The 13,346-nt window shown below is 44.3% G+C and overlaps 3 protein-coding genes across 12 annotated transcripts in view; 1 reads left to right on the top strand and 2 right to left on the bottom strand.

Moving 5' to 3' along the window:
* pdlim7 (PDZ and LIM domain 7) overlaps positions 1–4,979 on the bottom strand; it is a 31,174-nt gene extending 26,195 nt beyond the window's left edge. For 2 of the 7 annotated variants that reach the window (XM_035649688.2, XM_035649694.2), the window contains exons 1-2: positions 4,569–4,686; positions 2,387–2,485 (exon numbers count right to left, since the gene is read on the bottom strand). In XM_035649688.2, the coding sequence (XP_035505581.1) occupies positions 2,387–2,485; positions 4,569–4,571 (102 nt within the window). In that variant the 5' untranslated portion in view covers positions 4,572–4,686. The other 5 variants (XM_035649691.2, XM_035649693.2, XM_035649690.2 and 2 more) reach the window with 5 other exon arrangements.
* On the top strand, positions 4,849–10,331 carry cltb (clathrin, light chain B). Of its 4 annotated transcripts, none has more exons than XM_047334580.1 (7): positions 4,849–4,986; positions 6,939–6,985; positions 7,390–7,507; positions 7,725–7,836; positions 8,369–8,389; positions 8,851–8,904; positions 9,262–10,049. In XM_047334580.1, exons 1-7 carry the CDS (start codon positions 4,866–4,868, stop codon positions 9,431–9,433), a joined length of 645 nt encoding a protein of 214 aa, XP_047190536.1. In that variant the 5' UTR covers positions 4,849–4,865; the 3' UTR covers positions 9,434–10,049. The 4 variants fall into 4 exon arrangements, with proteins under 4 accessions (XP_047190536.1, XP_047190535.1, XP_035505589.2 ...); XM_047334579.1 differs by lacking the exon at positions 4,849–4,986 and adding an exon at positions 5,924–6,414 and having other exon boundaries at positions 9,262–10,331; XM_035649696.2 differs by lacking the exons at positions 4,849–4,986; positions 8,369–8,389 and adding an exon at positions 5,925–6,414 and having other exon boundaries at positions 9,262–10,331.
* A 636-nt stretch (positions 10,332–10,967) lies between these two features.
* higd2a (HIG1 hypoxia inducible domain family, member 2A) lies at positions 10,968–12,588 on the bottom strand. The gene is made up of 2 exons (XM_035649698.2): positions 12,339–12,588; positions 10,968–11,526 (listed from the first exon to the last, which is right to left on the bottom strand). The coding sequence occupies exons 1-2, from the start codon at positions 12,487–12,489 to the stop codon at positions 11,360–11,362; spliced, it is 318 nt and encodes a 105-aa protein (XP_035505591.1). The 5' UTR covers positions 12,490–12,588; the 3' UTR covers positions 10,968–11,359.
* Between the last annotated feature and the right edge of the window lie 758 nt (positions 12,589–13,346).

The raw sequence follows: 13,346 nt of genomic DNA, 5'->3' as shown, positions 1-13,346 counted from the left end.
TGAGGAAGACATATTTGACACAGAGAGGAGACAGGAGGATTGCTTGTTGGCAGCGTCGGGGTGGACACAAGAAAAAATGTCAGGAATGCTGAGAAAGCGGTGCTCTCCAGGCTCGCAGACGGCAGAGGAAGGAAACATGAGCATTCATGGACCATGGAAACCATTTACTAAGTCGTGCATGCACACGCACACGCGCACACACAATGGAGGTAACAAGTCGCAGACCCACAACTTCCAAATGGATACAAGGTGATTAAAAATCCCCAGTGGCATTACGTCTACTGGAAATACACGGCAAATTATGAACTAAGAAATTGTCAACAATCTGCTGTAGTGAGACCGAACTCAATTATCTAAATAACAATGAGCAGAGACTAAATGTAGTCTCAAACAACATTAAAATTATCATGGAATCTAAATCTAACTGATCTTTCCTAAATGTCCACTTACAATCCCTTTGCCTCGCAGGCTTTTCCTGATGCCGTTGCCCTGTCACTCCACATGTCCTTCATTGTGTAGGACTCACTTGTAGCCGACTGTCTGGGTGGAGATACTTATCTCATCAGCTACAAGCCAGTAACGAGACCACCCACTAAATTCAGCCAATCTAGGCCCAGCGAGTGCATGCCTGACTTTTCTTCCTGTTACTAGGGGATACCGTATATCTTAGAGCTTTACATCCCCTTGTTGGGCTGTTTTCATCCTCTGTGTCTGTGTGATTCACTGTCTGGGCTTTTATGACAATCTAGAAGAGGGCCAACAGTCCCTGAAAGGTAAAGAGGAGAAAACCTGTCACATCTTTATAACTCCGGTACCCCGAGGCCGGCATGCACTGCGGGAACAAGCCTCAAAGATATTAGCCACTGACCAGTTGTTAAGGCTTCAGGGGTGGAAATACTGTTTTGTTTTGTTTTTCCCAGATTGTGAGCGATTATCAATCTTGGACCAAAATTCCCAGACGAACCAGGGGCTGACAAATAATTTGGCGAGGCTGGTGCACGGCGTGGAAAACCTTTTCCCTCTCTGTGAAATAATCAGGATGCGTAGTGTTCCCGGATTGCAGACAAACTGGCCTCCTGCGCTGGCTCATTAATCAAGAAAGTTGAACTACAACTCCTGACTCACCCACTGACATTCAACCTACAGTGCACCTTGCCTCCCTCGAGTTGAGAGGGAAATTCCTGTGAGTCAACGCCTACACCCCACCAAAAAAATCCCTGTTTTCATTTGTCAAATTAGGTTTTTACATCCGTTTGTGTAGAAGAACATGTTCCTCATCATGAATCCAAGGAAAACACTGTTTCTGACTGCGGCTGGCTGCCAGAGAACAGAGCAGCTACAAGACATGTACCGACAAGGTTGGTGAGAACTGCTGCCCTCACCACAGGATTACACACACCTCAGAGTCATGACACCGCCGTCACAACACAGTGTACATTCTGAGCACCACACTAACCACAGCAAGGCTCAATAGTTTCTCATTTGATTCCTGATTTTCATCTCGCTGTTCCCAGCATAACAACAGTGTCTGAAACGCTGAGACTATGTGGGGTAATTCTGTCAGGCCGAGACTGACCCAAACATAATTAGCAGTTAACAGCCAATTATCTCCGAAATAGGGCACTGCAAATGTTTAACAGAATTTGATGAATGCAAATCAGTTTAACATTTATAGATCACACCAGCCTCTAAGGTAGCAATATAACAATGTCAATGAAGAATGAGTGCATAATAAAATGCCAGATCTGTGTATGCAATGGCTGGCAGCAATGTTGGAATGATTTTTTATTTTTTTTGTCTTTGCATGCGGGTGTGTACGTGATTGCAAGTGTGAGGCTGTGTGTTTGTCAGGCAAGGCAGCACTGTACTTATAAGGGCTGGAAAGTTGGTTGCTGCTCCCTTCAAAAGCAACTGTAGTTTACAGAGCGTTTGAAAATTCAACATTCAGTGAAGAGGTGATGACCGAACATGGAGAGTGGACAGCACCGAAAAAAACCACTAATGGCAGCATGTCACTGTGACCTGTGAAAAATATCAATGCAAAGGCGCTGCATTGTAAAGGCTGACTGGATACTGGTTGGTATACACACCATAAAGTGTGAGTGATATGAAAGTGAACGTCAGTCGGCAGGCCGAAATCCTTTACAATGCAAAACCTAACAAATGAGCGATGGCTGTGCTCAGGCAGGAACATGACGTGGCGACCAGACTTGTGTTGAACAGACTTGGATGTGAATAGGCAAAAGGCTTTAAAACAGAAACAAACATAAACGACTTTACAGGGATGAGCTTCAACGCTAATCATCTTGAAGGATTCAAAGACCGTGGTGATCACAGAGACAGAGCAGTGCAAGTTAAAGTTGACACCAACAACAAAGTTTCTTACCCTTGACACGGTGAGGGGCATGCTGAAGTCCTTGCCACCCTGCAGCCTGAAGCCCCAGGGCGCTGGGCCGCTGAGGGTTACTGAGTAAATGTTCATAGCCTTGAGGGAGAGGGGGAAAAAAGGAGGAAACAGAGTCGTAATTAGCCAAAAGCCAAACATCCTTTTCACGTCCAATCCGCCAAGCTGCTGGTTGTCTCCAACACAAAACACACGTTCAGTTTCCGTGTGGATTTAATCTGGTAAAACTTCTGTTTTAAGAATAACAGTGTTATGTTAACAGATTAATGTGTCCTTTGGTACAAATAATCAATTTCACTCTTTAAATTGGGATATTTGCATAACGTGCCAGACAATAAACTACCAGTGGTGCTGCTGGGACCCAACGCTGGAACATTTATCAACACACAAACTAATAGGTTGTCATCCCTTGCATCATAATGTGAGCAGAGTATTTATACACAGGCCCAGTTCAGGGTGTAACAAAGTATACCACAGTGCAAATGAGTACTGTAGAAAACAGCGGCATCATAAATAAACCTGGACAGTAGGAACAGCAGTGATATTCAACAATTATTTATTTATTCCCATGACAAACAAACTCGCCTTCATATTTTACATAATTACTCCAGCTGTGCAAAATAACCAGCGTGGAACCATTCTACCAGAACTAATTATTGACGGCGGATGGCGTGGCACTAAATAACCAGGTAGTTTTAAGAACCAAAGGCAACTTGAGACGCCGGGCTATGTCGCTTGCTCTTACTTGCAAGGTTACGGCTGAACTACTGACCCCTGAACCTGCACCCCAACTCCTGCCTTTGCTCTCCCCCGCCTCAGCCCGACCAGGTGTCATTGCCCTTCATGACCAACAGCCAGCGACACAAGACGCCACCGCGCCAAACCTACCTTGTCCTCAAGGGCGGCCACTAGCCCCCAAACCTTGGGAGAAAGCTACAGAGTCAGTGAGCTGGGGCAAGCAAATTCTCGCTCCGTTGGCAAAGCCTACTCCCTCCCGACACCGTCTGTGACACAGGCAAGCCCTAGCCTCTCCTCTCTCCTCGGAGGCTATATAAGGAATGTAAAACTACACCAAACTATTTCAGCCCAACACCCACATGAGTCACAGAGAGAAGGGAGGAGGGGGGGGGGGGGGGGGGGAGGACAGAGAGAGAGAGGTAACGTCAACCACCCCTATATTCTGGCAAAAGCCTCCTACACAAAAGTGAATGGATATATGGAGGCTGTCGAGATGAAATAAAACGGACTTGAGAAGCAGCAGACGAACACAACTGAAGTAAACCTAATGGGCCTCCTCGTGCTCCCTGGAGGCAACCGCACACAGCACAACCAACCCGGCAATTATATCATATTAACGTCAAATGACCTCACTTTTGGGGGAAAATATAAACTAAAACAGGGGTGTGGTTATAAATCAATTTGAGAAAAAAAAAAGGGGGGGGGGGGGCAAGTAGCTCTTGTCTAACGTACAATAAAACAACCAGTCAGGCAGCCCCCAAAATGTTCCCATCCATAAAAACCTGCAAATCAGCAAACCTACTGGAAAGCGCATTTTATTTCTTTTTCATTTGGCTTCCGTCAATGTGGAATGTTTGGCCAATACCTTTGCAGAAAAATTGAAAACAACAGAATTAATTACCTAAAACTTGGATTAGTTTACTTCTCCCCCACATTGCACTGTGCCGTGTGCAAAGTGCAAGAGACACAGGGACAAAATGCACTCCATTTAACATGAAAATCAATTATGAGACAAGGAGTGAAAGAAAAACAGATAGTGGAGGATAGATGTCACTTGTAGTGTGAGTTGTTTTAAACACTTAAAACGTGACAGTGGGAGTAACAGCCTGAATCTGGACGCATTTTATGAATATACTAGATAATATGCATGTGCTGGGTCAAGTCACTGATTATGGTCCTGCTATTTATAATCTCGGATGGTGTCACCATACTATTCCTTTAGGAACTTCTCATTCGAGTGCTGCACACACGGAATTACACGCTCGTGTATTGGCTGGCAAAAAAAAAACTGACTTGCACAATTATTCGATCGAGTAGTTGTTGTTTTTTTTAACTTTTAAATGACTCCAGTGTTTCCAGGACAGTTATCGGCAGCACGTAATTAAAGGCTTCGACTGTGTGTGTGTGTGTGTGTGTGTGTGTGTACCATGCCATCGTGTAAGTCAACACAACAGAGAGGAGACGAGGAAACAGACGATCGACTAACAAAAGTGAGTTTGCGCCGCCTGAAGATCGACGGAGGCTCAGAGGAGTCAATCAGAAAGAAGAAGAAGAAGAAAGAATCATAATGTGCACAGTCTGGAGCACAACACCGCCCATTCATTAAGCCTCGCCGAGAGAGAGGAAAAAAACTTCTTTTTTTTAAAGTTACACCACGCACAACAGGAAGAGCGTCCCGGCGCTCGGTCCGCTCACCTCGGGTCCGTCCGTGTGTTCGCCAGACATGTCGAGTCCGGTGCAGAGAGAGAGAGAGAGAGAGAAGAGAGTCGGGTCGCCGCGAGCAGGCTGTCGAACTTGTGGACTTCCTCGAAGCGGGCGTCAGGAAGTCACCGCGGATCCCCCTGGTGAGCAGAACGATCGCTCCCTCCAACTCGCTCTTTAGCACCGCTCGGCCGGAGCGTCACGGGTCACGTGGTCCGCCGAGTGCTCCGCGTCCACCGGGACTCCAACGCGAACACACCACGACGTCACAGAAACGAATACACATTTAATTTTTTGCCCCCCCCCCAACAATAACTGACAGGAAATGTTTCTTGAACTCCACCTGTTAGTCAGAGAGGTGGGACTAAAGGTACACCGAAGGGCACACCAATAAATGAATCATAATTTGTAAACGTATAAGAACTCAATGGGGTCGACAAATATCAGAATCACCTGCTAGTAGAACGCAATATTAATTGAATGTTAATAAAGTTGGAAAAACAACTTTCTAAACACACACACACACACACACACATATCTACACACACACACATCTATACATATATATATATACAGTATATATACACACGTGAATTAATCACATGTTAATCATTATGAGCTTAAAAATATGATGCAATACAGTATATTGCATGTATACGTAATGCTTCCTCATAAGGTATAGCCTAATTCATAATCATTTTGATACCTGCACTATTACACTACACTGTTGGTAGACAGGCTATAGATAGGTAATGGTCTGACCCCCCGAGCCCCCCATGTCTCTAATTCCGCTGACAAAAATTGGATCACATTATTTCTCAGATGAAAGACAACATCACGCCTCGTCCACTTATCATATTTAATAGTTGTTGTTCAGATTGTTTGCTGAGTTGCATTTCATTAATGGGATGTGCTAAGACTTTTCTATCATAACTAGTAGTAGCAGTAGTAGAATATTGTTAGTGGTTGTAGTGGTATAGTACAAGTTAAAGGAGCAGCACGTGTAAAAGATCTTCTGTGATGCTGCTGCACCACGTCTGAAGGCCTCCCGACAGGAGCGATGCAGCAGAGGACCAGCAGATGGCGCCACAGCGCCACAGAGGGGGACTGGTACCCGGGGGTGGCGCTGCGCTGCGCCATCATCACCGCGGCGTCGGACAAGTGGAGACATCATGAATCGTCAGTGACGGCCTCAAGTCGAAGCTCACGTTCTGTTTTTTAAGAGACGATACCCTGTTGCCGATGCCGTCACCCACAGCAGCGTGCTGGTAGCTGGTATTCCGAGTTACAGTATCGCACGCTGAGTTTGTTTTTAATCGACGTCGCCGGCCTGATTCCGGGGCTGTGACAGTAGCTAAGCTAAAACTTGTCAACACTCTGGTGGAAGATGGCTGACAACGGAGCCCACCCGACCGACGAGGACCCGGCGGCGGCGTTCCTGGCCCAGCAGGAGAGCGAGATCGCGGGGATAGAGAACGACGGCGACGGCGACGGCTTCGGGGCGCTGGAAGGAGCCAACGGCCACCAGCCGGCTCAGGAGCCCGAGCCGCAGCCTCAGCCGGCCAGCTACGGCAAGTTCTGTCGCCCTCGGCTAGCGAGCAACACATGCTAACCGACCGGCGAGCGAGCGAGCGAGCGAGCGAGCAGCGGGTCCCGTCCCTACACGTCCACCACTCGCTAGCAGATACCGGCGCGGTAGTTCGGTCGGGTCCGTCAGCCGAGGTGTAGCTAGCTAACGTCCCAGCGCGTCTCCGTGCGCACCGACAGGTGGCGCGGCGCTGCCCTTTCAGACGCCGCCTCGCTAACCGACTCTGTAGCGGTGTCACGGGGCCGACTTCCTACTGGCGGACATTGTTGAGCCGTTCGCACGTTTTCTGGAAAAACCAGTCCCGTCGAACTGACGGAGCTGCGGGGCAACATCCCCGCCAACAGTGGCCAAACAGGTGCCGCTGCATTTCTCAAGCCCTCGCGTTATTGTTAGACCCGCAGACAAAGCGACAGCGACACAAGTTCACCCAGGCGACGAGGAAGGACTAGAACGAGAAGCCTCTTCGTGATCCTAAACCTTGTGTTTTGTTTCTCATCACAATGTCAGACGGCTTCGGAGACGAGTCTGCCACGGTGAACGGGGATATGTTCCAGGTGAGTTCCACACACACACACACACACACACACACGCATACACTTACACTTACACATACACACACACACACATATACACACACACACACACACACACGCATACACTTACACTTACACATACACACACACACACACACGCATACACTTACACATACACACACACACACACACACACACACACACGCATACACTTACACATACACACACACACATACGCACAAACAAACACATGCACACACACACACCTTTAACCCCTCTCTCTGTGGTTCTGATTCTTGAGCTCCATCAGTTAGTTTAATTTTCTTCCCCCTCTTGATTTTCACCTCGGCATCCCTGTAATGTAATGGGCCCCTGTGATGAAAAACCCTGTTTGTAAATTGGAGCAAATGTTTCCTGTCCCTCAGGAGTCCAATGGCCCGACGGACAGCTACGCGGCCATTGCCCAGGTGGACGTTCAGAGGCAAGAGCCGGAGAGTTTACGCAAGTGGAGGGAGGAGCAGAAGACACGCCTTGAGGCGTTAGGTGAGCTCAGGTGTTTTTGTGGTTTAGATATGAATCATACTGCGCAGTGCATGTTCTACTTTGTAGCTGTGATTAATATTTGTATTTTGTTGTGTGTCTTTACCTTTAAGACTAATGGTGCTGCGTATTTTAACGATGTCGCGCTCAGATCTAGTTATATGTTAGTTCTTTTCCCTCGTTAACCATGTGACGTCTCTGCTGTTGCGTTCTACTGCAGACTCGGCATCCAAGGCGGCGGAGGAAGAGTGGAGGGAGAAAGCCAAAAAGGAGCTGGAGGACTGGCATGTGCACCAGACTGAGCAGATGGAGAAGAACAAGGCCAACAACAGGTTAGTGTCTGACATGGCCCCTGTTAAACACGCGGAGGAGAAACAGTTGGATTGTCATTATGATGTGATGGGGCCATAATCCCTACATGAACACTGTCTGTTTGGCGTAACAACCCCGAGGGATGTTTAGGCAGATTGTGAAATTTTTCCCAGTAGAAATGGTTCACCGTTTTGTTATACTGTACAGTGTCACATCAGCTGCACTGTGTGGCTAAAGAAGCACTGTAACAACAGGATGATCATATTAGATGAACGCAGAGATATTCTGTCAACTGAGTGATGTAGAAGCACTTGTGTAGGACCTGCACCAAAGGATCAAATGTGAGAGGGAAATGTGTAATTCAACTGCTTAATGTTTAAAATTATTGAAAGTAATAATAATAAAAATACCTTTTATTTATGGAACATGTAAAGTAAGTATTGCAGATTAAAATCTGTCTGTCCTCTACATTTTGCTTGCAAACATATCACGGCCTTTCCCTTCTTCTTGACCAAGCGTATAACCTTGTTCTTCTCTCACACTTTCCAACAGACTCTGCCCAAGTCTGGCACGGTATCACTCTGCATCTGTGGCTCTAGCTTTCGCTCGTCACTTCTTCTGTTGTCTGTGAAAGCACCGAGAGACAATCCTCTGACGATATATTACTTTGGAACTCTTGTGTCCAGTTAAAATACACGAAAAACAAAATGTGAAGTTCGCCACCTGGAAGAAATGTAAACAGCAGAAAGCAAACTTTCACGGTTCTCATTCACGCTAGCGTGTTACTGAACTGCTTTTCAATTCCAAGCTTGTTTATTGAGAACAGTGGATTACAGTAGTCCAGGCAGATTGTAATTCTGTCAGTCCAATTTAAACTTTAAACATTTCCATTTCCGCCTCATCTGAACTGTTTCTCGGTCGCTGACACATTCCTTTTGATGCGAACCCTAACACTTCTCTGCCTGTTATTTGACCTGCACCTGTTCTCCTCTCTCCCTCTTCCCCCTGCTTTCTCGGCCTTGCCTGCGTACTAGGATTGCTGACAAGGCTTTCTACAAACAGCCCAACTCTGATGTTATAGGCTTTGTGTAGGTTTAGAATTCTTACGCTTTCTAATGTTTTTCTAATGAAAATCGCCACTGGTCCGATTTTCACCTGAGTGCATGCCTTAACACTAAAATGACCAGTCTGTTGTTGCAGGCATTTTTATTTGATCGTTAATTAAAGATAGAACATGTCTCCGACACAGTGGCTTGACTGATTTAAAGAAGAATGCATGATGTTATTGTGGCTCGTGTGCACGGCTGCTATTCATGTGATTTGAAGTTTACGGATGAGCGTCATGTTTGGCTCAGACGGGTTTTTTGCTGTTGTGGAAGTTGTGAAATCCCTGTAATGTTTGCAACTCGTTCATATGTTTCACTTATGGTCCCTTCCATCTGCAGAGCATCGGAGGAGGCCTTCGTGGCAGAGAGTGACGGCGACAGCCCGGGGTCCGAGTGGGAGAGAGTAGCCCGTCTCTGTGACTTCAATCCCAAAACCAACAAACAGGCAAAGGATGTTTCTCGGATGCGTTCTGTCCTCATCTCTCTCAAACAGGCGCCTCTAGTTCGCTAAAGGAGGTTTCGGGGAGAATTTTCCTTTTAGAAACATTGCCTCGTCACATCACAAGAGTTTGTGTGCCCTTTCCCATAAAATTACTGGTATGTTCATAACCTTTGAAAACTTCTGCTTTTCTTGATGCCTGTTCTATTGAAATAATATACTTAGTCTCTTACTCTCTTGTGAGAAGGTGGACTGCTCTGTTGATACATCCTCACGCTGATCAGTTTTATCACTGCTACTGCATAAGAAAATATTGTTACTGTAAGTTAAACATTTTTTCCCCCTTTAACTTATAAATTGTTACCAGGTCAACTTTATTGCATGTCTCTGCCAATATTTTGGATGCACAATATTTAGTTGTTTTATACATTTGCATTTGTCAGTGTCAAACACTTATTGAGCACTGTTGAGGATTAGATTGTAAACACTTATGCCTCTCATCAATGTAAAAATTTGAAATTTCCTTTGTTCACATTAGTTGTATTTTAATCCGATTGCATATTTTTTTCTCTTTCACATACATAAGCTTGTGGCCTTTTTGATATAGTTCTTTCTGCAGTTTGAGTATTTAGCTAGAAGGGTTTTCTTTTCAATTAGGAACGATTTAAATTAAAATTTTAAAACATCATTCACAACCAAAGATTTCTTCTAACCTCTAAATTTGCAGCGTTCACATGATTAACAGTCTGTGCAATTTCTCATTTCACCAGTTTTCTCAGCATAAGTTTTATGCTCCACTGTGTTACACTGTTTTATATTTTTAAAACAGCAGTCAATAATGTTTCAGTTCCAACAGTAATGTCTGCACATTGATTTCACATGTTGCCTATTTGGACATAATGAATACTGAAAAAGTGAATGTTAAAAAGGGACCTGGAAAATAAAAAACAGTGGAGTACGATCACCTAAATGAATTTGTCCTTAGATATTTACTGGTAAAGACTGTTGCCAATCAAAACACCCTGGAGATAATCACTTGAATCCCGGTTTGTCCAGCTGATGTGAGGAGCTGAAGTTATGTGTCCCAGTGCCAACATCCAGCCTCGCATACTCTGGTCTGTTTGACGAATTTACCCACTTATTTCTTTTGGCATCAAACTGCCATGTTGTTAAAAAAATGTTTTAAAAAGACAACGTCGGACCAAGAAGCAAGAACAATTTTTGCAAGTAGAAGGGAGCAAGTCCTCTGGTTCTTATTTATGTAAACACAATGCAGATTTGTTTTATTTTTAATGTTTTTCACTCTTAACTGGCCGCTAAAGTGATTTCACAAAGTGCTGTTTTACTCCGAACACAATTTGGAGCCCTCCCAATTCAGATTTTCATGTGACATGAAAGTCTTAAGATTTTAGAGTCTGGGTCAGTCTTTGTCTAAAATCCTCCCCCCATTTGGAGCCACTCACCCAGGCCAATAATATAAAAACTGATCACAATAAACTTTTTTTTTAATGACATGTCTAATAAAGGTTGTATAATGAATAGATGTCCCCAGAATAATGTTGTGAGTGTGATATTTTTTATCGCAAATAACACAAAGGACACCAGGTTCAATTCGACATTTATATATCAGAAGAAATAGTCTGGTGTTATATTAGATCATTTCAGTGACAGTGCAGGAAGCAAGGAACAATTTATATTTATTAGTATTTATCATTGTTTTGCCTCCGTACTATTAAAGCACAATTAAAAGAAAAATCCACTTTGCTTCCTTGGTCTGCTCTGGAGCTTATTTTGCCTTTTCCACAGTCGTGGCCTAAAGTAAATCATTTATCCACCACGGGTCGTTTTCAAACGGCAATAAATATCATGTTGAAAACAATACTTTACTCAGTTAATACATATAGTACAATCAGTCCACCATTCCGAGTTGGATCTGATCAACTTCCAAGTGGTGTGGTGGTGACTTGATAATGGCAGAGGTGAGGGACTGGTGCGTCTTCACTTCTTGGACGTCAGAGCCGTGGCCAAGACGCCAACGACCAGGGCAACTACCGTGAATCCTTGAGCAGCGATACGTCCCCTCATGAACAGCTGGGACTTGTTGGTGTCCCCTTGTTGGAAACTGCGGAGACCATAGACCAGCGCTCCTACTGTTGCCAAACATCCTGGAGAACAGACAGCGGACCACAGCTTAGGGACAGAATCTGACAGAACAATGCACATGTACTGGCCAAGTGATGAGCACATACTGCAGCTTGAGATGAAGGCCTTACAGGTTGGTACTCCTGCATTGTCCTTTGGTTCAACAGAGTTCTCCGCAGACACTTGTCTGGGTCAAACAGGAAGTTTAATGTGAAAAAGGTGAAAAAGGTTCAAATAAATAATTCTAGATGGTAAATTCCAAATGCAATTAATGAGTCTATTCTTAAACTTTTGATTTAGTATTTCCATTTCGAGTTTCATATTTTGCATTTGCCTTTTTCTCATTTCCATTTGCTATTTTCTATTTCATCTGAAGCTTTTGTATTTTAAATTTCACTTTTCTCATTGTCACTCAATATTTTCAAGTGGTGATTTTACACTTTAAATTTACTTTTCCAATTTCCCTTATAACTAAGTATGGCTTGATTATTCCTCGCAGTGTAGTGGGAGAATAATTGGTCTTTTTGAAATGGTCTATTTGGACAATCACACCATCAGCTTTCAGTTTGAACATTCGGTTTAAGGTTTTTCTTGTCACACTTGTGAGACCTTTGAGAAATGGTGACGACAGTTGCACCAGTGTGCAACTTTCACACTCATAGATCTCAATTTGTGTTTGAAAATATTGGGCCGAGGTCAGAACACTTCCTCAGTGATCCAAGCTAAGTTAGCTAAGTGAGCTAAGCTAATAAATAAACACTAGTGTTATAAACGTCAGAAACATTCGTTCCGTCTTCCGGTCGGTGCACCGGTGAAGGACACTTGTGTAACTCACCCACAGGGACGAAGGGGTTCTGCTTGGTTTTCCGAGTGAGCTTTTCTTTGAAGGTCTCCTCTCTGGTGTTGCTCAGGGGGTTGAACCCTTCTATGACCGGGGGCCGAAGCTCAGCTGCTGACAGCGCAGATTTAGTTGTCTGTTCCGCCATGCTCTCTGCCTTCTGTCTGCAAATGCATGCGAAATTGCTGCCGCTAGCTCGAAACGCTCCCTGTGCTGCGAACCCGCGGTGACACGAGGAAGTGAAGAAGTGCACTTCCGTTTACACTTCACAATAAAAGCTCGGACAAATTCGAAACATCAGGGATGAAACAAGCGACCCATAGGAAACAAAGGGCGTATCGTTGGCATTATGCTGCATTCACGTGCCCGTCGGAACATCCTACTTCCCACTGGTGAAGTCGGACTCACGAGAATGTCATGTTCAAGTGCTTTGTTGACTTGGAACGAGTTGAAAAGGGCGAAATGGCTAGGTTTGATTCTGTACCGACCCTAGCAGGCTATGGTCCATTTCTTATGGATAGAACGATGAATGCCACTGGTCTGTATCAATTTATCTGAACATAGATTACAGATTAAAATGTATGTATACAAGCAACAGCTAATACTTGTTGCACTATTAAACATAAAGAATTACGTTTCGTACCATCCTCGACATTTTTTTAGTAGCTGTTGTTCCAAATTAAAGAACTTCTGAATCTAACATAGCCTTACTATTCTCACTTGACATCTTGCTTTGACTCTTGTTTGTTCTTATGCAATAGGTTAAAGGACACAGGGAGGTTACATATTCCAACACGATTACAAAAGATTAAAGTAAGAAAAAAATGAATTGTTCTTTTTATAATTTATAGTTCCTGATGAGTAAATAAACAAGACCTACAGCACATGACATACAAGAAAAGTTAAATACATGCTGTAAGAAATTCCCTTGGACACTGCAATCTGCCATGATGTAGGACCACAGTTTATTTGATCATGGAATATTTGCTGTAGACAGGAAGTTTA

Source organism: Scophthalmus maximus, chromosome 9, assembly GCF_022379125.1.
Source record: "Scophthalmus maximus strain ysfricsl-2021 chromosome 9, ASM2237912v1, whole genome shotgun sequence".
Taxonomy (NCBI): Eukaryota; Metazoa; Chordata; class Actinopteri; order Pleuronectiformes; family Scophthalmidae; genus Scophthalmus; species Scophthalmus maximus.
This window is presented reverse-complemented; position numbering and strand designations above follow the sequence as displayed.